The 21,895-nt window shown below is 46.5% G+C and overlaps 1 protein-coding gene across 4 annotated transcripts; it reads left to right on the top strand.

Moving 5' to 3' along the window:
* Positions 1 to 2,815: 2,815 nt before the first annotated feature.
* On the top strand, positions 2,816 to 12,380 carry LOC105570135 (serine/threonine-protein kinase KIN4). Of its 4 annotated transcripts, none has more exons than XM_012027105.1 (7): positions 2,816 to 3,254; positions 5,663 to 5,909; positions 7,910 to 8,138; positions 9,068 to 9,350; positions 10,284 to 10,472; positions 10,717 to 10,835; positions 10,915 to 12,380. In XM_012027105.1, the coding sequence occupies exons 2-7, from the start codon at positions 5,844 to 5,846 to the stop codon at positions 12,201 to 12,203; spliced, it is 2,175 nt and encodes a 724-aa protein (XP_011882495.1). In that variant the 5' UTR covers positions 2,816 to 3,254; positions 5,663 to 5,843; the 3' UTR covers positions 12,204 to 12,380. The 4 variants fall into 4 exon arrangements, with proteins under 4 accessions (XP_011882495.1, XP_011882492.1, XP_011882493.1 ...); XM_012027102.1 differs by having other exon boundaries at positions 7,877 to 8,138; XM_012027103.1 differs by having other exon boundaries at positions 2,828 to 2,877; positions 7,877 to 8,138.
* The last annotated feature ends 9,515 nt before the right edge of the window (positions 12,381 to 21,895 follow it).

The following is a 21,895-nucleotide window of genomic DNA, read 5'->3' as shown; positions in this document are numbered from 1 at the left end:
TTAATCTTATCCGTGCTTAATTATATTGTAATATTTACTCATCGATAGCTTAAATTGATACATCGGTCATTTCTGTTGATTAAAATTCGTACCGTGGGACAAATTATATGTATAATTGTTATACTTTATTCAAATAATGCAATACCGTCCGAACCGGCTTCTCGCTGTAGCTGCAGTACCCGAGAGGGCGTTACCGCACGGTGATTTTTTTCGAATCAAATCTTTTGCCGATCTTGCGAATTTTTGTACTGATCTTATTAAACAAATGTTACTATACATATTTAATAAAATATATAAGTATACTAGTATATTTTTAGTAAAAATAGAGATTTGCTCAGGTCGAAAACGTAGTTGATCAGTTGCATCGTTTTAATATTTGCCGCTATTGAAACGCGGCGAGGGATATAAAGGAGCGAAGAAGAAAGAAAGAACACACGGAAAACGTAACTGAAATAGTGTTATCACAATCTTGGGTAAAAACAATTTAATGAAAGACCGATAGCGTTCTCGGTCGGTTAATCCCTTTTGATGACGTTCTGTGAATCCCCGCGTGATGTCGTAGGATGGTATTCAATATGGAGGTGGCGCATGGGCGCATTCGATGCGATCTAAATATGCAACGGAAAATAATGTTTCTACATGAAGCCTTGAAATGTTTACGCATCTAATCTTCGATGTGCCTCCCGTGCCCAAATAAAATTAACTGTCAAAATATTCGCACCAAGAAATTTTATACAACAACTCGTGGGATTTTCGAAAAAAAATCAGCGTTCGATGCCGTCGAGCTGTCCATTAAAAAAAATAAGAAACGCCCTCGCGATGAAATGTGATAGATGTCGATATGTATTCGGCGAAACCAGATTTGCTGATTCGATGAATACTACAAATCCGGCCATGTTGATTTTGGAGTTACGCAACGTTTATACGTTTCGGGCGACGTGATGAATATTTAATTTTATCGTTTGCTTGTAAATTCGTGTCATACGTATATGCAATGTAAAATAAATGGACCGACGGGATGTCTACAACCACTGCGTATGCGTGAACGATAAAATTAAATGGCAATTTTTATGCGCGCGATACATCGAATTAATATGTGGTATTTATTATACGGTTTTTCGTCATGCGAGAAATAGTGAAAAAGTTTGCGCACCAGAATCACGGGCAGAGTTGATAGAGCGTTTATTGGTAACAAATATATCAAACGTAGAAATCTTTTAATAAAATTATACCGATCTCACTGGCATCGGGTATGTCACACATTCCAAGCCTAATATTACATTTGTCGTACGAGAAATTTTTCAAGCGTGTCGATTGGCTACAAGCTAGAAAATTTCTAGATACTCGAGAACTTTCCTATCCTGCAGCCAGATCGACACACTTAAAAAATTTGTCGCACGACAAATGTAATACTGGCCTAATAAAGGTTCCTTGAGCGACACACTGCGCGCTATAAGTTACTCATTTTTATTCTTTTCTTTCTTCTTATACCTTTTACATTTGTCCAACCTTTATTTTATATCAAATTTTAGCAGGTAGGCTTTGTAGCGGCAATCTTGCTGATGCCTTACCTTTTGCTCTCGATCTTTTTGTATTACTTTTTCTTTCACCGTATCTCTTTGCAATAAATTAAATTAATTAAATTAAATTTCACCCTTCGGTCTCTCTCTCTCTCTCTCTCTCACATACATGCGCGATTACTTTCGCACAGGGTTGGGTAGTGTCTAGTTAAAAAGTTAAATCATTTTAACTTAACTCAGTTACATTATAGACTGTTACCTTTTAATTGAATTTAGTTACATCTTATCGATAACTTTTAACTTTTACTTTACTTACCTCTCTCTCTTAGGTTCGGTTTTTCATTTTCTGGTTAACTGTTAACCAGAAAATGAAAAACCGGACCTTAAAGTTAGCTATGCCATAAACAAAGGCGTCGCGAGATGCCTACATCGGTAGTCCCTGTGTTTCCAAATTCACTGCCAGCTCTATAATCTACTGTATACGTGTACTATAGAGCTTTAGCGCTGGTAATGAATTTTGGAACACGGTCATTATACGGGGTTTTGATTCTTGAACTCACGTGAAATTGTTTGCATATGAAATGGGCCATATTCCGTGTAGCGATTGTTCAAACGCTAGTCGCGAAATTCAATGCAATTTACGTGATCGTAAGTCTCTGAGATTTTATGTAAAAATGAAACAAATTTAACTTTTAACTTTTTAATTTCTTTTTACTAATAACTTAACTTTTAATTCAATTAATTGTATTAGGGGTAAACTTGTATCTTGACTAAGTTAAATTTTCAAGGCTGTTAACTTTAATTTAACTTAGTCAAAAAGAAAGATAACTTACCCAACCCTGCTTTCGCATATAAATAAAACGCAAGTCACAGCTTGTGAGGTGTCGCGTGGCTCATGTGAAAAGAATTGCCACTTCATCGTGTATTACTATTCAGTTTTCTATTAAACATCCTATATTCGTAACTATTTAAAAGCCACGAGCCTTAGCGGCCGCTGCACCAGTACGGATCGCTTCGGCTCGCTTCGGTCTCGGTCAAGCGAACTCTTTTATATACTTAACGTAACGAGTACGATCGTCGAAAATAATCGTCGAAAATAAAATTTGATCGATCGCTTAAAATTGAATCTGGCCGCGATCGGGACCCGGGACCATGTGTTGGCGTGGAGTTTAGGTTCGCCAGTGACCGCAACGCCGGTGCGCGCCCTTAGGAAGAGGCGATGGGTGCGCGCGGGCAAGCAGGCAAGACGCCAAGATCAGCTCCGCTAGCCGTGCTTTCCGGTTAGCGTTTTATAAATACTGCAGACACAGGCAAACAGTGCACCGGACACGGCAGACCAGTCGTGAGATCACTCGAGGTGCGTGGCCGCACGACTTGCGCGACTCGCGAGAGGGAGGCAGACGTCGACGTGGAGTCTCTCTCTCGCGCGGCTTCTCCAGGCGCGCGTGTTCGCCGCGTGTTCACCGCCGCGCGGATTCCACCCGCGGGACGTGCGGATGTCCCGGACGGAGACGCCGCGGCCTTCTCTCGGCTGGTGTTCGACCGCGCCCCATTCGTGCCCGCGAGTGCCTCCTCGAATCCCGGCCCGCGGATTACGAGCGCAGGGGGAGAGGTGCGCGCGATCCGCAAATTTGCATGGACAAACCTCCCCGTTTGCTGTGCGCGTTTCCGTGAATCGCGAGCGGCGCTTACATAAATAACGACGGGGGACCGGACCCGCGAGTTCCATCGACCGTAAGTTCGCGTTCGCCGATACGAATGGGATTTCAATGAAATGCATTTATCGGGCGCTCGCGGATATTTCCTCCATTTTCGTACGCGCGGAGGAAACCGGGACCCTTTTGTGCAACGGGAGAGGCTGCGCTTGTCGAGTTCATATGAACCGGATGCAAAACGGACTTGATTAGATCGCGTGCCCTTTTCAAGATGAAGCAATCGTGAAGCCTAATCTACAAATGTGCTCTTTGCGTCTGGAAACATTCGATTTTGCATAGTCAATAAATACGTTTAAAAAAACGTGCGCAAGTGGATAAATTATGTATCGTGCACTGTACAATCGTACATTGCCGGCAAGTTTTCTAAGCCCTTCGATTTGCTTATATAAAATAGAATGTATCTAGATGCAGAGAGCACATTGTAGATTAGGCACTAACGTTTTAGTCTTCACGACATCGCAATCCTCGTGACGTGTGCCCGCGATGAAACGAACGGAAGGCACGTGCGCGCGCTTATTTTTATTGGGCGAACGAGGAGTCGCGGGGAAACCCGGAAATATACCGCCGGACCGATACGTTATTCATGAACGCTGCAACGCCTCTGCGTCAAGAGGTTCTCGCACGTACGCGCCTCTCCAATTGCTAGAAATGTTTCGGAAACGCTCAACTCGTATGTATCTCACCTTGTCGATCCGGGCGCGATCTGCCAAATGGTATGTATATGCCGCGCATTCCTCGTGAAATTTGCAGCCACTCGATCTCGCCCGGCGTCTTGCGCAACAATCGTACACGCCGCGCAAAAATACTGTGCGCACCGACGGCGCACACATACACGCGATTTCAGGCCGTTAACTGCGTCCTCCCGTCGGAGATGAAACGTCGCGTCGTTAGGGTCTATTCCACGGACCTCTATACAGGTTGTCCCAGGAACAAGGGTTAATATTCTGGGAGGTGGTAGTATCGGTCATTTTAAGCGAAAATGTTCATACGAATACACGTCCCATTGCCCACTGTTTCCGAGATAGAGCTACTTGAATGCCTCGCGTATTTACTTTTTTTTTTCTATACACTTCACCCGCCATCCAACCTTGTAAACGTCCGCGGGAATTTACTCTTATACGTCTGTTAGACCGTTGCGCCGCATAACATTGTAGAAATGTTCAAAATGCCTCGCGTATTCGCAAATGTCGAATATGCAGATATGCTGTGTGTTTACGGTTTCTGCGATGGTAGTGCAACTGCTGCTGTTGACGAACACCGTCGGCGCTTTCCTACGCGCAGAATCCCGAATGGTAAAGCGTTGTCCAAGGTTTACAATACATTGCGTGAAAGTGGAACGCTTTCCAGGGTTCATGTCTCATCTGAACGAGGACTTCAGCAAAATGTGCTCTATCTCAGAAACAGTGGGGAATCAGTCTAGCAGTATCATAGTATAACTAGTATGCCCACTCTCTGCCGGTCCTTTGATCCTTTCGGTTTCGATCACGTGGTATTCCGCCACGGTTTTGGTATAAAATCCCGTCACACTGTCACACTGATTTCACACTACCACATGTACAACATCTGTCTCATTGGCTCCACCAAAATAATGGCGGACGCGCAGAAAGGATCGACGCGAAACAAAACAAATGACAGAGTGGATATACTAGTTATACTATGGTAGTGTATAGAAGTCTGCGGTAAAGGAGTTTGTCTATCCAGACACGGACTTGCATAGCGCATAAACATATGCGTAAGGAATGACTGATTGGGTCATAAGCGCATGCATAAGGAAGTGGGCCAATCAATTTCTTTGTGCATACGCTCGTGCACCTATGCAAATTTGTCTGGACAGACCCTGAAACTCATTTAGCGGCGGAACGTGTCCGATTCTTCCACCGCGTCCCGCTTCTCACCTACGTGTCGTTGGAATCCTATTCTTCATCGCGCACGTGCGTCGACGCGTGCAATTGGCGCACTGAGAAAACTTTCCATCGGAACTAAACCGATCAAATAGCGTTTTCGATGGTTAATTACTCCGATTACGTTTTCGATATATTTGTTATTGTGTAATTGGATTATTCGATTATATTTAATCGGACATTTTTCTCAGTGTAAAGTTTCCTGTCATGAGATAGACTCTTAATACGAGACAGCGGAGTTTCTGCTAAATTAATAGGCATCATCCGTTGGTTCCACCGTGAATTTATTGCCCTTAGACTGAAATTTGTGGAAGATTCATTGTTGGATCGCGTAATCGTTGCGAAAAAGGCTTCGTGATCGAAGTTGAAAACCTGCTATCTCATATTAGAAGCTTATCTCGCAATAGGGGATTTTTCTCTAACAATGCGAGTGTATCGCGCCGTAACACGATTGTACGTTTATTAGTCCGCTTCTTTCGCCGAGTCGCGACGCGTTATTCTCATACATCAATCAAACGTTTTGCAGAATCGGGTGCGATTCGCGGAGTGGGATTTTTTTTTCGAAACGCAGGACGAGACGGCCGCGATGATAACTGCGAGATTTATGAAGCGACAGGATGTAGCGTCCAGTCGCCGCAATTGAGTCCGCGCGTCGAACCGTAAAACCCATTTCTCGGTGATAAAAAAGAGAGCTGCGGATTATCGAGATGAGCGGAATGAAGAAGGCGATCGGAGGGTCCATTCACAGAATACGGGAGTTCGAGCTCGAAAAGGTAACGCCATTCTTCCCGTTTCTTCCGCCAGTTCTCCTCCACGAAAAACCGGTCACAATTGGATTTTCCTTTGTCAACCCGCGTGGCATTTCCCTAAAGTCCCTTGTGCTTCTCTCGGGAATAAAAGCCTAAACAACGGCGGCGGCGGCGGCGGCGGCGGCGATAGCGACGGCGGCAAGCGAAGCTTTTCCAGTTTCGAGACATTGAGATCCCGAAATAGGATTCGCGAACGAGCAGCATTTCATTATGCCCGCTCGACTAACGGCCATTCTCCTGCCTGGCATTGCACCAATGTTTCCCTAACAGAGGATCCGTGACGACGACGACGTTTGCGGCCGTGACTCGTCGTTGGATCACTTCGTGACTTTGTATCTCTAACGCCGAATCACACGGACTCACAGCCGTGATTGCATTCTTGCCGATGACACAGAATCCAAATGGAATTTGAGACTCGTTTAATCGGAAAGATTTTAATTAACTACGCCTGTAATTACCTACCTCGTATAGGAAACGTTCCTTACATTCCGATAACAGTGGACATTTATGTTTGCGCGTAGATGTTGAAACACGGGAAAATCAATGTCGCTCGTGTGACTTGGGAACCAATTAAATCTCTCCCGGCTGATCTTAATTATTATTGCCAGTTTCAATTAATATGGACACGATTCAAGGCTAAGTCGAAATTCCGCAGTACTCCGTCTATAGTACACGAAGAGAATTTTCTCGTAAAATATAGCCATTAAAATAATGGCGCTGAAACGTTGCAAGTCTGAATGTTAAAGTATAAATATCTTTTCTACGTTGAATCTAGGTTAACGTTTGCACATTAATTCTTTGTATTGCTGCAACGTTAAAACAATCTTGAACCCATTATTATCTTTTGACACTCAAATAGATACTTAAGAAATGTATAATTATGAAATGTACATATATGTATCATGTTTTTGCAACCGTCAGAAATTTTCTGAGCTAAGATTGGACTATTATTTTTTTAGTGGAATAATTCAATTTCAGCACTTCCAACAGTTGTAAAAAATATTCTGCTAAACGCGACCAATGTTAACTCAGTATAATTTAACAATGTTTTCTGAATGTCGAATTGTACAAGACATTACAATTCAGCGGACATTAGACGTTTTTGCAGTATCTTTTCAACGTTGAATCTACATTTCGTAACATTAATGCAATATTGCAATTGTGGAACAACATGGCATTTTGAAGAACTTTTTGAGAGTTCTTTGAAATTTCACCGTACATTTCATTAAATGTAAAACGTATATAAGTACAACTACTAGTAAAATGTATGGTAAAGTTTCAAAGAGCTCCCATAACATTCTTTAAAATGCCGTATTGACCCACGATTGCATGATTTTCAGAGTGAATTTTAAGAGAAAAGTCTCTCCGTGCACCAACGCGCGAAAGAAATGTCACATCGAATGTCAGAGTAAAGAGTAATTTCTTGAGCAAAGAAATTCGCAGCTTTTATTTGATTCTCGTCCATCCGGGCGAAAAGACGCGGCGCCTGCTCGCAATACGATATGGCGGCTCAATGAAACGGTGCTGAGAAGAAATCGTCTTGTGTGCCGAGTTCGCGTCGGGATGAAAACGTGCGTCCGAAGCGTGCGTCGGAGTAAAAATAGACGTTGCGTAGAGATCCGGCGTCGGGCGTGCGAGCGTCCTGTCGTATTCAGCGCGCGGCGGATAACGCATCGTCGTCGTGCTCGCGCGGGATCCCCACGGGATTCCCCGTCGGGATTGCATTTCCCTCGCGACGCGGCCGGCGCATTGTTCTTTGTCCCGCGGCTCGGTCCCAGCCGTGGCTCAGCGTCGTTACGTTCCCGACTGGCGAACGCCCGGGCCCTTCATCCGTCATTCGCGGCTCGGAGAGCAGCGACGTGACTCCCCCGATCGATCACGGCCCCGTCATGTGCGGCAGCGCGTCGAGTGCTAACTATTCTCTGGGACAGGTGAATCTGATCGACGAGTTCGACATCCTGCAGATCGTCGGCGAGGGATGGTTCGGCAAAATCCTGCTGACCGAGCACCGTAGCACGCAGACCGAGATGGTGCTCAAGGCCCTGCCGAAGGCGTACACCGGCGTCTCGGACTTCTTCCGGGAATTTCACTACGGCTTGCATCTGTCGGCGCACAGAAACATCATAACCACCTACGATGTGGCGTTCGAGACGGCCGGTTTCTACGTTTTCAGTCAGGAATACGCCCCCCTCGGTGAGAGAGACCTTTTATGCACCTTCGCGGAAACAATGTAGCCGCCGTAGCTAAGACCTGCATGTATATGGACAGCTAATGTTTAGTTGTGATAAATACAATATTTTGCTACTGTGCCTTGTATCGGGTGCGGCAGCAAACCGTTTGCTGTTGTTTAGAAATTTACAGTTATGGCAGCAAAATATTTGTAGCGAACCATGATTGGCTATGGTAGCGAACTTTTTTTTTCCAGTGTTGCAAGTCAGTCGCGTTCGTTAACTCTTTCGCTCCGAATTCTAACTCCGCCGGTGCAATCTGTTTTCCTATCCGCGTAAATCGACGTTTTGATTCAACCGAGTTGTATTAAACGTTTGTTTCACTTTGACGAATGGCCCGGACCATTGGCGCGCGCGTGCCAGTGTATCGCAGGAAACTTATTTGATTATCGCGAAAGGAACATATTGAAGAAATAAGAAATATATGGTTTCGGTGCAATTCGATCTGTACCATCTCTCATAAAAAGGTTTCGCTTTGATTCACAAATTATTTATGAATGTATAAAATACTTCTTCTCAATATTAACGGTCCAATTATCGAACATTAATAATCTTTGTTCTTCTCAAAACAAGTACGGTTGCTCCGGCTTTCATCGCAATACCCCAGTGAGAAATGATTCGGCGATCGATGTCGAGACGATGTCGAATCGATCGATGAGTCATTTCTCGCTGGGTCGTACATTGTATAAAAAATTATATAATATATAAAATCGTGTAAACTTTGCACTGATAGTCCACGAAATTGGGCACACCCATTTCTTTCGCGGTTGACGAGAGTGAACAATAGCTCTAAGTATTTTCCGGGGCGCGTCATTTGCAAAACGAGATTTTGCCGAGAACGCGGCATTCGTCGCCCCTGCGCTAGAACACACTTTAGCTGTCGGTGACTTTCAGGCGATCTCACGTCGAACGTGACGGAGACGGGGTTGGGCGAGCTGCACGCCAAGAGGGTGGCCCGGCAACTCGCCGCTGCGGTGCATCACATACACAGCCGCGAGCTGGTGCATCGCGACATCAAGCTTGACAATATACTCGTGTTCCGCAGCGACTTTTCGCGGATCAAGCTCTGCGACTTCGGCGAGACCAGGCGGTTCAACGCCGTCGTGCGAAGGCACAACGAGTGGCTGCCGTACTCGCCGCCCGAGGTACTGCAGATCGACACTGACGAGACGTACAAGTAATTATATACATATGCTGTAATTGATCTTGTCTTTGCTACGCATCTTTGTTGTCGCGTAATGTTTCTGCGCACAGAAAGTGAAGGGAAAGGGGGATGATGGGATAAAATTGATGTCGGCCGACCTTATCTTCGCAAATCAATCAGTAGACCATCACTGAAAACCAGTGAATAGTCACTGATCGCGGTTATAAGTAGAGGAGAGTCGTCTATTACGTGATAGGCTCCTGATATGAGATAACGGACTCTCTGCTAAATTAATACGCGTCATCGATTGCGAAAAAAGATTTGTGAAATTGGATGTTGAAAAGCCATTGTCTCGTATTAGGAGCCTCGTAGTAGAGGACTTGCCTCTATACGACTGCGATCTCACATTTATAACTGGTCAGCGATTACCCGGATAGCACAGATCGTTATGAACTCAAAAAGTATTCACTTTTACAAAATTCTTCAGAAATTTCGAAAGAAATTTCCTTTCCGTTGCAAATTCTTGTAGTAAAAAGATCACTTCGCATCTGGAAAGGCGCTCAGGATTGGTGAGAGGAAAGCGAGTTCCTCTCGAAGTCTCAAGAATATTTTAGAACGGAAGTGGAACGGAAAAGGAAAAAATTCACGTGACAATTCAAAAAGCATGTTTTTTTTTCGGATTCTCCGTGCCATCTGGGAATCCACTGATCGACTTTATGAGACTACGGTGTACTGTCGAATACGAATATACGGCGAGGAGATTTCGCGCTGTCACTCTCACCGCGAGCGAGAAAATTTTATCCTATTTTCTCCCGCGTTTTCTCTTTCGGAATTTTTAAATTTCACTCTACCGCGTATTCGAGTTTCGGCCATACCAAAAACGCGTGGGTGCGCATGAACGATACTCGAGACGTAGTTCGGCCATGCGGATATGCATTCTCACGTCAACGGAACGGCGACTTTCAGGGCTCGCACGTCGCACGACGTCTGGCAATTCGGCATTGTCCTATTTGTCTGCCTGACCGGATGCCTGCCGTGGCAGAAGGCGGCGATGGACGATCCGCGCTACACCAGGTATCAAAACTGGCACAACGCGACGCTCAACATCGCCAAGAAGCCGAAATTATTTCAGCTGATCAGCTCGCGGGCGCAGAGGTGGGTCTCTCGGGAATCCGAGTATGCGAAATTAAGCGCCACGTCGGCGCGCGTCTCGCGTGCAATATAATTAGCTGGTAATCGTTCGCCGTGCGCGTTATCTTGCGTTTTCATGAAATTGTCAAAAATATTGTCATTCCTGACAAACGGTCAGGAGCTTTAGCAAGAATTTAATTACACAATGAGAGAGAAAACGTATGGCTGAAAAGAAACTGCTCGCTACACACTTTGACATTTCTTAAAGAATGTTCAAGAGGCTGTTGGACCCGAAGGCTGAAAAGCGGCCAGTCAGCGTGTTGGAAGTAAATAAATATTTAGAAGACAGATGGCTGGCGAAGCTCGGGGTCGAAAAAGCGCTGAACGGTCAGTTGACTTTGCATCGCGACGGTATCGGCGATACGTGCACGATATCTCTCAGCGACATTCCTTTTTGTATCCGCAGGCGGCGCCGACGAGAGGGACGAGCTCTGCCCGTCCATGTACAGCTTCCACAGCTCCTTGGAGGAGAAAAATCAACTGCTCCACACTCTCACGACGTACGGCATCGAGACGACGGTGGACCGCTCGAAGAAGAAGGATCGTATCAGGGAGTGGATACAGGCCAGCGCGATCGTCGAGGAGAACGAGGAGGACGAGTCGGACCTGTACGAAGACTCGGAGTTTTACGAAGATGAGGACAGGGACGACGACGGGGACGGAAGCGAGGAGGTGGAATCGGTCGCCATGAGGGGCAGGCATTTCCCGGAGAGGCGTCCGAGCGTCGCGACGAACAATCCCAGGAAGAGAAGAGGCAGCGGTAGGGTCGCGACGGGTCGCGTCGTGTCGAAAAACAGAGTGCCCGTGAAGCCCCTCGAAAGGAAAATACCGTTCGCTCCTCAAGTGGCCGAGGAGCGAGAAACGATCGCGCGCTTCGCCAGCTTCCCCAACGGCGACCCGAAGCTCGCCGCCGTGGGGAACGGCGGCGATCGGACTCAGGATCTCTCCGCGCCTTCGGCGAACGTCGTCGGCGACGTGTCGACGAATAACTTCTCGGGCAATCTTCAATCGCCTGGCGCTAACGATTCGCGCGACTCATCCCCGCTTCCTGTCAAACAATCGGGATCGAAGACCAGCGTCTCGGATAGAGTCGTACCGATGAGCCCGCTAATCCCGGCCAGGAAGAACCGCGCTCACACGGCGCCGTTTTCGGGCGCGCGGTCGTCCGAGGCGTGGGCCGATTCGGCGAGAAGGGCGCAGTCCGCGACAGTCCTGCGGACACCGGAAACGGAGGACCCTCCGTTACCGCCGCGCGCGCCAGCCAAGACGTCCGTCTCGTCGCATCCGGCGACAGCTCGGGCGGACAATCCCGCGTTGTCGACTTCACGAGCGGCGAGATCGATCGCTCCGCCGGTCGCGCGAGCTGATAGAGCAGCGCCGATAATAAGCAACGCGTCTGCAACCGAGCCCCAGCCTCTCCCAGGCCGAGTCGAAGGCTCGCCGCCAATCGCGACGCAAATCACCACGTCGGCCGCTCCTCACTTGGCAATGCAGAGCTTCAGCGCGCCGCAGGGTGCGAACTCGCCGGCGAGCTCGTCGCCGAGCACGAGCAAACGGGCCGAGGAGGTGAACGTGGCTTATGGAAAAGACGCGTACGAACACTACGGCATCGCCCAGGGAGTCATGCTGCCGATGAGAGTGAATATCGTCAGGCAAGATTCCACTGGCAGCGGTAGTCGGTCCGCGAGCAACTGATAGCGAATTCAGTTGCTTGCATTAGCGCGCACTGAGTGCATGCTAACAGCGAATTTGGTTGCCTGAACTAGTGTGCACTCGGCGCACACTGAAGCTATAGTTTATGGTCACTTCTTATATTTAACTTTGTCTTAAAAGTACACTGAGAAAAATGTCCGGTTATAATCGGACAATCCAATTACATAATAACAAACGGATATATCTGATTAAATAAAATTAGGTTTGTTTTAAATACAAGTTGAAAAACTATCTGGCCAAAAAAAAAGATCCGTACGGATCATTTTGCCGGATGAGAAATACTTCAAGAGGTATTTAAGACAACCCTTAAATACAAGACTTGACTATGAACAAGCCTTAGCGTGCACTCGGCGCGCACTAGCGCAAGCAATCGAGTTTGCTATGACAAATTGAAGGATGAACCGGATTTCCTGTCGGTCCGACGCGAGCGACTAATCGTGGAACCACTCGACGCACTCGAGGATTACACGTTGGGACACACAACGTGATGCTTTTTCTGAAAAGATTGAGCGCGAGTTTAAAGCCTCGACAAGCTGTTTGAGACGCGGAGCGCACACATTTGCCTTTCGCGCGACACTTTTCGTGTTGTATATAATAATGTTGATGCTAGCGTCGAAATCGCTTCGAGGATTGCCGAGCGTTTCCCCGGGACGTGCGTTGATACGAGACGATATTGCGATATTCGATGTGCACGAAGTAAGCCCGTCGCGAAACTAACGTTGTAACAGAAACGCTGTACGGATGGAGATGTCACGTTACGTGCATTATACTTCATTAGTTTCAAGAGACACTTATATTGCCACGTGTCGCTCGCTTCACCAAGCATAACGGGATAAAATTAGCGCGGCGTCTCGGAAGAGCTGCACTGTGCGGGAATGTGCCCGAGGCCGTCAGCGGCCGTGGGAAACGGCGAAAATTTGCAATCGTTCAGACGCGACGTGCGCGTTTCGTTGACGGCTCTAATGTCTTTTTAATTATTAATTCATAGACACGCACACCGAATATTTCTTCGAGGGCAGCGGGCGAGGGAAAACGTGGCCGCGGGACACGAGTTAATTAAGGCTGCTCTCCTTTCAGGAGACACAAATCGACGCGAGTTAAAGCACACCCGAGCACAGTTTGCCACTGGCGAAGATTTAAAGGAAAGGTGCTGTCGAAAAGAGATTCTATCGAAATACTCGGAGCGGATGCGCTCTTTATTCGAGAACACGCTCCGACGCTCTCCTCTTCGGCAGAGTCGAAAAGTGTCGATTGAGTTTGAATCGACTTCTAAATGAAAAGCGACACGTGTCGATTTGTGTCGAAAAGGCCGACTGTGTTCTCTGAAAGGAAAGTAGCCTTTATATCTATACGTGCTTTGTGATATTAGAGATCGTGTACTACCCGGCTGATGCCCGTTTCTACCAATGCAGTCTAAGGCCCAAGCTTACCCAACTTTGTATCAGATGTTGGCATCACCACTTAACAACTAGTTAAGCTAACTAGCCACTGTGATACTGGGCCTAACTTTAATCTCAGTTCAACTTGTATCCTTTTTTCGTTTTACTAGAATTAGAAAAAGATAACGAGTCATTTAAACCGAGATTAAAGTTAATGCATTGGTAGAAACGGGCATAACATAGACGTAACAGGGTTTTGAGAGATGCGAGACGCGAGGAAACGTGAAATGCACCCGAGTGCGTGATGATTTGTACACTAGTATGCGTTCTAAGTGTTATCTTCGAGTACTTGTTGCTTTATTTTTCTTATTGAACGATTAATATCGTATATGAAGCGGCAAACTATTGGCAATTTCGTTCGACGCGACGTGGCAGCTCATTGTCCGAAAGCAGCGGGAATAAACGTATCGTTTGTCGCAGAGACGCGACGTTCGAATGAATCGTACGATACCATTTCAGGCACACGTCCTTGCCGCTAGATGTGTAAACACGTAGGATATCGGATTGCTAGTTATTACGTTGCACGATCCATTTACAGAAGTATCACTTTCCGTTATTTTTCAAGCGGAACAAGAACAACAAGAGCGATACGTTTAATTGATCGAAAACTTTTTCGCGCAAGACACACGAAATGTGATTGACGATGCCGTGGCTATCTGATTGTCAAGTAAAGATGTACAAGCGTCGCGGAGTTGCTAATTAGTTATTGGGTGTTCGATATTATCTAATTTACGTGCGGAGGCGGCCGTGACTATTAGATAAGCTTCCTTCGGCGGCAAGTTTCGCTTAAACTTCGACGTCGCTTGACGGAAGCGAGACCGACGCAAGGGTGGCGAGAACTAGGGGAGGAGGAGCGACAGAGAGTGAGAGAGGAGGCTGGCGAGGCTTCGGCGAGGGGGCGAGAGGACGATGAAGACGCGCGCGTTTGGCGATGCGAAAGTAATTCCCGGGCGGGTCGTGGCACGAATTAATTAAGAGATACGTAAGTAACGTATATTGCGCGCAGGAGGCGCAAATTACCGTCGTCTTTGACGCCGAGGAGTAACGCGGCAGCGTGCGAAAGATATGGAAAGCCGCACGGAAGGTGGTTCGTTGTTTATCGTTGGAAGCTAACTGGTGGAGTGTCGCGACGCGGCCGGGACGGCGACTCGAAAATTCTTCGGCGTTAATTAATGCCTAAGTCAACGTTACCCGCGGGATTACTAATTGCCACTCTGGGCCGCGCGTATATCGTTATAGATCCGCCATGATAAGTTTCTACGGTTGCAACGCATTGCGTTCTCGTGACGCATGTAATATAGCTTCGCATACTTGTTGGCTGTCGGTCGATAAATTAATATTGGTTAATTGATACTGATTTATTTAATTGCCGCTGGTACCAAGTTGACTGATGTTGATTACTGGCAACGAATTACCGATTTTGCACGCGGATGCACAAGGTTCATGCCATATGTGCGCTTTAATAGCACGCAGTTCGGTCTTGGGCGCTGTATCAGCTAACACTCGGGACCGCACGAAGCTGCAGGGTAATTATTGACTGTCCACGCGTCCGTTCACGAAATAGTCGTGACCGTCCTTGATATGTCATGGAGCGCGGCTGGCAAACGTGGCTGACCGAAAATGTGTCGCTTTGCCGAGCGCGTCACGCCTGACACCTTTGCTGTCCGGTGCCGGTCCAAAAGCCTCGCAGATGAAAATTGATGAAACCACAATTGGTGTTAATGGCGCGCCACAACTTCCCCCTCATTGGTACCATTTAGCAACCTTCTGCATCCTCGTTACGTGTATCGCTTTCGGCGACATTTATTTCGGGATCGATCGAGTCTGCCCCGAACTTGGGGATCTATACGCGCGAGATCGCCATCTACGGGAATGTGCAAATTTGTAATCGCTACAATGTTATTGTTACGATCAATAAAACAGATTTCTTACAGCCTCTGCCCCTGTCTTTCCGCGAGAGATAACTCGCATTCTCATTTTAACGAAAATGAAGATACGCATCTAATATTTTCAGATTGACTTTACAATACGATTGGTTGTAGTAGCCGTTAATTTTAGCATTTATAGCATATTAATTGCCTTAAAGTAAACTCGTGAATTATTCAGGCAGGTGTCTTGACCCAGTGTAAACTGATTCATCGAATCGACATCGATCGAAGAATCATTTCTTACTGGGGAGACAGTAATTATACATGTATAGAAAAATTAAAGAGAACTAACAACGTCAGTGTTTTCTTGACCATACCTGGCATTTTTTATAATACAGAAAATTTATTGCGAAAAATATTACCTCAGCCAGGGTTTGAAGAGGTCCAGGTTCAAACCCTGGCTGAGGTAATATTTTTCGCAATAAATTTTCTGTATTATAAAAAATGCCAGGTATGATCAAGAAAACACTGACGTCGTCAATTATCGCTGGCGACATTGAAGAATTCTTATTAAAGCGACCTAAATCTGTCATTTTAAAGATCAGCGTTATTCGGCATATAGTAAAAAAAAAACGATGTGATCAACTGCACTCGTGTATCGCGTGTTTTCATTTTATTAATCCTATACCCTTTTTTCATAATGCTTAATGTCTTTACGTTTTCATTGGTACGTATTAATATTATAAATAGCTAAAGAGGTCAATGGTGTAACATCTAACCCACACGCACTCACAGGCTCTCTCTCTCTCTCTCTCTCTCTCTCTCTCTCTCTCTCTCTCTCTAATTCTATATTTTATGAATAAAATAATTAATCTAATTACACGTAACGCATGCATGTCACCTTAATGAATATGGAGATTGTAGATATGATAAGTACCAGGTATCCATAGTCAATGAGTGTGTCATGGCCGAGAACGAGCCCATCACGCCCATAATATTCGCCCGGGAACACTTGGAGCCCAGGCGAAGTCGGGGGGAAGGACCTTCCTGTCGCGGAGAGAGAGAGAGAGAAAGAGAGAGAAAGAGAGAGAAGAGAGAGAGAGAGAGAGAGAGAGAGAGAGAGAGAGAGAGAAAGAGAGTAAGAGAGAGAGAGAGAGAGAGAGTTGTTCGCGCGGGGAATGTATGCTCTCGCTCTGCGCCGTCATCCGACACGTGGGACGTGACGAGAGAGCGTATTAATCGTTTATGGAGCGTGCAAATGCAACTGCCCGACCTCGCTGCGCTCTCCCTGCCTCCCTTCCTCCGCGCGTCGTCATCCTCGTCGCCGCGCGAAATCGGATCAAATCGAAAGCAATCATCGCAGGCCGATCGCGCGGATGCCCAGCTCCGGCCCGCTAATTCGAAACGCGCCGTTCGATTCGCCCGACCGTGCCGGGGTCGCGGAATAAAACGCGCTCTCTCCGAGGGCATTAACGCCGGGTTCGCGAGAGGCGAACTCCGAGATGGCGACGGTCCGGTGCGCCGCGACGTCGATCATTGTAATACGTCGTAAAGTGGACGTTACGGCGAGCGGAAGACGTCGCTGACTTTACGGTCCGCGCGACAATAAAATATATCGACGAGCGAGCATTCCGGGGTCGCGCGTGTCTCGCGGCGCCGAGCCATATCGCTCGTCGCTCTCTCCCTGCTCGCGCCCGTTTCCTGCCGGGCTGACAACCGGGTGTCGGATTACCGTCTTCCATTTCCACGTAGGTGTTCGAAGGGCTGAATTAATCCCAGCCGGTTGCCGACTTTCGTAGCCAAGCTGAGTCGCAGCCGAGGACTCGGAGTACTGAGAACCGGATGCAGGGTACAAGAGGCGATTTTTAGCGACTGTTTGGTATCCAATAGGAAAGTTTAGTTTAAGAAAATTAATGTTACTATCGGAATTGAACTTAACGGCTATTTTCAGGTGTGAAAGCATTCGTGACGCCGAGTGTACACTCTGGTACACTCTGGTACATGTACCAAACAATCGCCTAAGGTCGTGGAACGGCGCGACTTCGATCGAAACCTCCCGTGCGAGTTTAATTATGATAGATTCACCCTTGGCCACTTTCTCTTTGTCTCCAAGTCTCGTGCAATTATTTTATACTCGTCAAGCATCGTTGCATTAATCATTTGAGGGTTCATTCCACTTTAACGGCCCAAAAACTACGCTTATCTTTAACAATTTTTTCACAGTAAATTCACCATACAATGAAATAAATTATTTTGAGACTTATTAGGGCACTCTTGAATAACACAACAAAATTTTGTCATAATTTGAACTATTTTAAAATTAAGCGTTTTCTACGCCGGTCGACTGGCGTGTGAAAAAAGATGCAAGTCCGCTGCGTTGATGACTTTCATCTCATTCGAGATTAAGATCCCAGTCTTCTCGATCGTCTAATATATGCCATCGTTAGTATTCCCGATTTTTTCTTGACCGCGGAACAAAGAGACTGGCAGAATCCGTTTCCCAGTAGCGACGCTGCGCAGCCCCGCCGTGAACGTTTTTATGAACGAGCGGAAACGGATGTGCGGAGTCCCCTTCCGTATATTTTGGCGAAATTGAGTCGACGAAAGCGTTTTAAACACGTGCGCGCACGTACCGGGCACAGGCCGCCTGATCGCCAACTTTCCTCGTCCTCTTATTGTTCTGGACGAGAGGACGGAGACGTCGAGTGCTCACGGTACAGCGCGCGTTCCCAATAACCGAGAGATGCAGAACGATCGATTGACCATCGCGCGTGAAATGGAGCTGCCTTCGGGCGCGAGCGCGGGCAACCGTTGACAAAACGGATTGAAAATGAAGTTTCATCCAGCGCCGTCATTCAATTAAATATTCAAAAGCACATTCGAAATTCAATATCGGTTTAAATAATATCAATATCATTGGCAACAATATGGATGTCGGTTCTCCCGCGACTAGCGTTAGGCTCGGAACGAATAACGGATAAATGTCGGTAAAACGGAATTGCACAAACGAGAGCGTCGGCACAATCGAAATTAACAAATTTTCGCGTTCTACGGGACGCAATTAAATTTGCAAAATTACCGAGTAATGAAATATCATTGATTGAACGTGAGTGGAGACCTCACCTGTTACGTGTCAACCGTCATCGTAAAAATTAAATGTCCGAGGGTAAAATTGGTACCGCGATAAGTGAGGTATCGTATTGCATAATTGAAGAACTGACTGTTGACGACGAGCGGGCGTTCCACCGGGGAAGCCTTGAGAGCGACGAGAAATATCTTCGGCGGTTACCCGATTGTATTCGCGAAGGATCGTTTTCATCGCTGCCCTCGTTGCGGGCACGCGATACGTCTTGGCCGTTCCGTAATTAGTCGAGCCGAAATCTCGTTAAAAGCAGAGCCGGAGTACCGCGCGGGTTTATTTGGAAAAAGGGCGGGCGCGCGGAGATGCTAGCTAAAATCGTACCCGCTGCGTGTGGGCGGCCGTAACCACGTTCCGCGCTAACAGGTTCGTTATGGTCCGCCCGCGAAGTGCGGATCGCCAAACGACGTTGTAAATTCATCTCGATAACGTGGCCGCGCGAGTAATGCGCGTGGCAGCTCACCAAAGCGGTATGAGCGACTGCGCGTGAACAGGACACTTAAACATCCCTTGCCTCCACGTAGGTCTCGATAAGCGCAATGGAATTCGAGCACAAATTCTGGCGGCGAAAATGTTCTTTTTCAAACCAGATTGATGTTTTCGTCTCGCTTTGTTACGGTAAATACAGCTCCATTCGCGTGTCGTTGATATTATCGCGCTTTGACACTCTGTTATATTCAAGAATAAATGGAATTTTCTAAGCAACCGAAATGAAAAACTGAAATACAATAGCGTGATAGAAATTAGTATGAGAAAACTCATAAATTGGTAACAATTGTCTATGTGCGAAGAAAGCGGAGCCTCGACACTTGCGAAATCGCGTGACTCTTTTCTACAAGATCTTCTTTCGTTTGCAAGAAAGACGAGGAAACTAATGTACTCTCTAAAAGTCACTCGGTGCATTATTACTGAAAACAGTGATAACAGTGATAACTGAATATTCACTGTTTTCAATGATAATCCACTGACTTGACTTTTAGAGAGTGTGCAAAAATTCAGGTATGACAAGAACGTACGCGTTACGATCCAATTGGAATATTGATTAACACATTCTTATTCCCCGCAGTTGTACTTCATGCAATTACCTGCGATACTTTTATTATACGTCGTCGAAGGTGTGCGCGTGCTTTCAATGTAGAAAATTAGCATATTTGAAAGAGAGATATATATCGAGATATATACACATATATATATAAACGCGGAAGGGGGGGAGTTACAGCATTCAACTGTCGCCACCCTCATTCAAGTAACGGCGCACGAATGTCGTAACACGCGATAAAATATCGCCCGTAGAACTCGCATGCATACGCGAATGCGCTCCGTTACGCTTTATTTTCCCTCGCTTTGCCAACAGACAGCCGAAATTATTATATTCCTACGTAAACACGAACACAGATGTAGATATGATACGCTTTATACGGCCGTAATCTTTTACGTGAAATTATATGTTCGGCACACGTTTAGCACGAAACACCCTCCGTATAGTTTCCGGCTAACCGTTTCGTGCTGCTCCAGCAGAGCACGAGATCTGGCGCATTTACCTCTCGCAGATCGATCCAGGAGATGTCGGTGACCGAGGCGTATCGGGAGCGTTCCGGGGCAATGAGACGACTGGCCGAAAAACAGCGATATTGTACCTCCCGGATTCTGGGTTACGACGCGACGGACAGACGCCCTTGTGAAAATATTATTTCAACGCGTCTTCGCGGACCTTGTGGACAGGCTGATATTATTTCAGGGCCGAAATAACGAGGCTGTCCCCTCACTCTCTTCCTCTTCTTTGTTGGCGTTGACGTCGCGACGATATCTGGCCTAAACGGTGTTCGAAAATTCTTTCAATGTGAATGCCCGACGACGGAAATTGCAGGTCGAGGCGTTTCACCATAGGAAAACGTACATAAGAAGGCCAATAACTTTGACTGAATATTATTTACCGCGTTGATTTATACTCTAGCAATTTTTATAAAAATAGCCTTTGGTTATCTGTTTATTCAATTCGAGCTCACTCATCGAAGCTGAGCTTATCTTTTAACGCGTCAATGTGATAATTGAATAACACAAAACAAATACCCAATGACATTCGTAAAGTCATAATGTATTAATTATTCTGCCTGCAAATATTACGTTTTTTTTTGTGACGCTCTGGGCGATTTTTATATGCTTCTGCCACGTCGCGTAAGAGAGAAATGGAAATAATTATTTAATTGATGCGATCTTATGGTAATACGGCGGGTTGCCAACCTACGTTCAAGAACAGAACGGGGACTGTCCTCTCCGTTTAATCACTCCCAGAATGAATTAATCATGAGGGATCAGTGGCTGCCAATCCTCTCTCACAATTGCAGCGGGGATCCATGCGCGGCTGATCTAATTGAGAGGAATCTTTTCGCCGGAAGGCGTCGTCGGCGCATATCGCCTTTCAGTAATCTTGATTCTGCGAATGGACGAGCGTATGAGAACGCGACGTTGTTTTCAATCGATCGCCGATTCGGGTCGACGCGAGGCCGACCCCTTAAAGAATCATATTGCACACTCCAGTTGTATCATTACTCCCTCTATATATTATTACCGCGGGGATTGATTCCTCGGAGAAAAACAAATCGAATCGCCACTATCGCGACGGGCCGCGCGCGACCTTTGCCGTCAAGACAAGGGTTGCTTGTGTGCTCCGCGGCAGCGTACGGGACGTTTCAGCGACGTACGCTATAAATTTTTTATGCCGAACTTAAAAAGAATTCTCTCTGATAAAAGTTTGACGGGCGGCTCTAGAGACATCTCGGCCGCCAAATTGTAAATCTCGACGTTGAACGGAGAAAATGCGATTGCCATTTTATTACAATTCGTACTTTCGACTTGTATGCAGTTAACGATTTGTCAATTTCAATAACTTGCACTGTCGTACGATTACGCGGATTTCGTATTCTTGCGAAAACGATCGACTCCCATTTGTCAAGTGATTTGCAAACGAAGGGAACAGCAGTGGCTCTGTAACACCCTCTGCGTGCGTGCACGTATGCATAATGAATGTATACGAATGCAAACGCAATGGTCGGGGCCGATATCCGACACCGCCAATGAAATCTCAATTTTATGACTCCGTGGAGTCGATATAGCGCTATTATGCGACGTTTTTCTCTCGCGGGCAACAATAATTCGCGCTCCGCCGGGTCGAGATGGCGGTGCGCGTTTATTTCAATAACGAAGCGTGATTAACACTCGCCCCGCGAC

Source organism: Vollenhovia emeryi, unplaced genomic scaffold, assembly GCF_000949405.1.
Source record: "Vollenhovia emeryi isolate VEMERY1.0 unplaced genomic scaffold, V.emery_V1.0 DF939121.1, whole genome shotgun sequence".
In the NCBI taxonomy this organism is placed as follows: Eukaryota; Metazoa; Arthropoda; class Insecta; order Hymenoptera; family Formicidae; genus Vollenhovia; species Vollenhovia emeryi.
The sequence above is the reverse complement of the archived record's forward strand: the minus strand, read 5'-3'. Positions and strand labels throughout refer to the sequence as shown.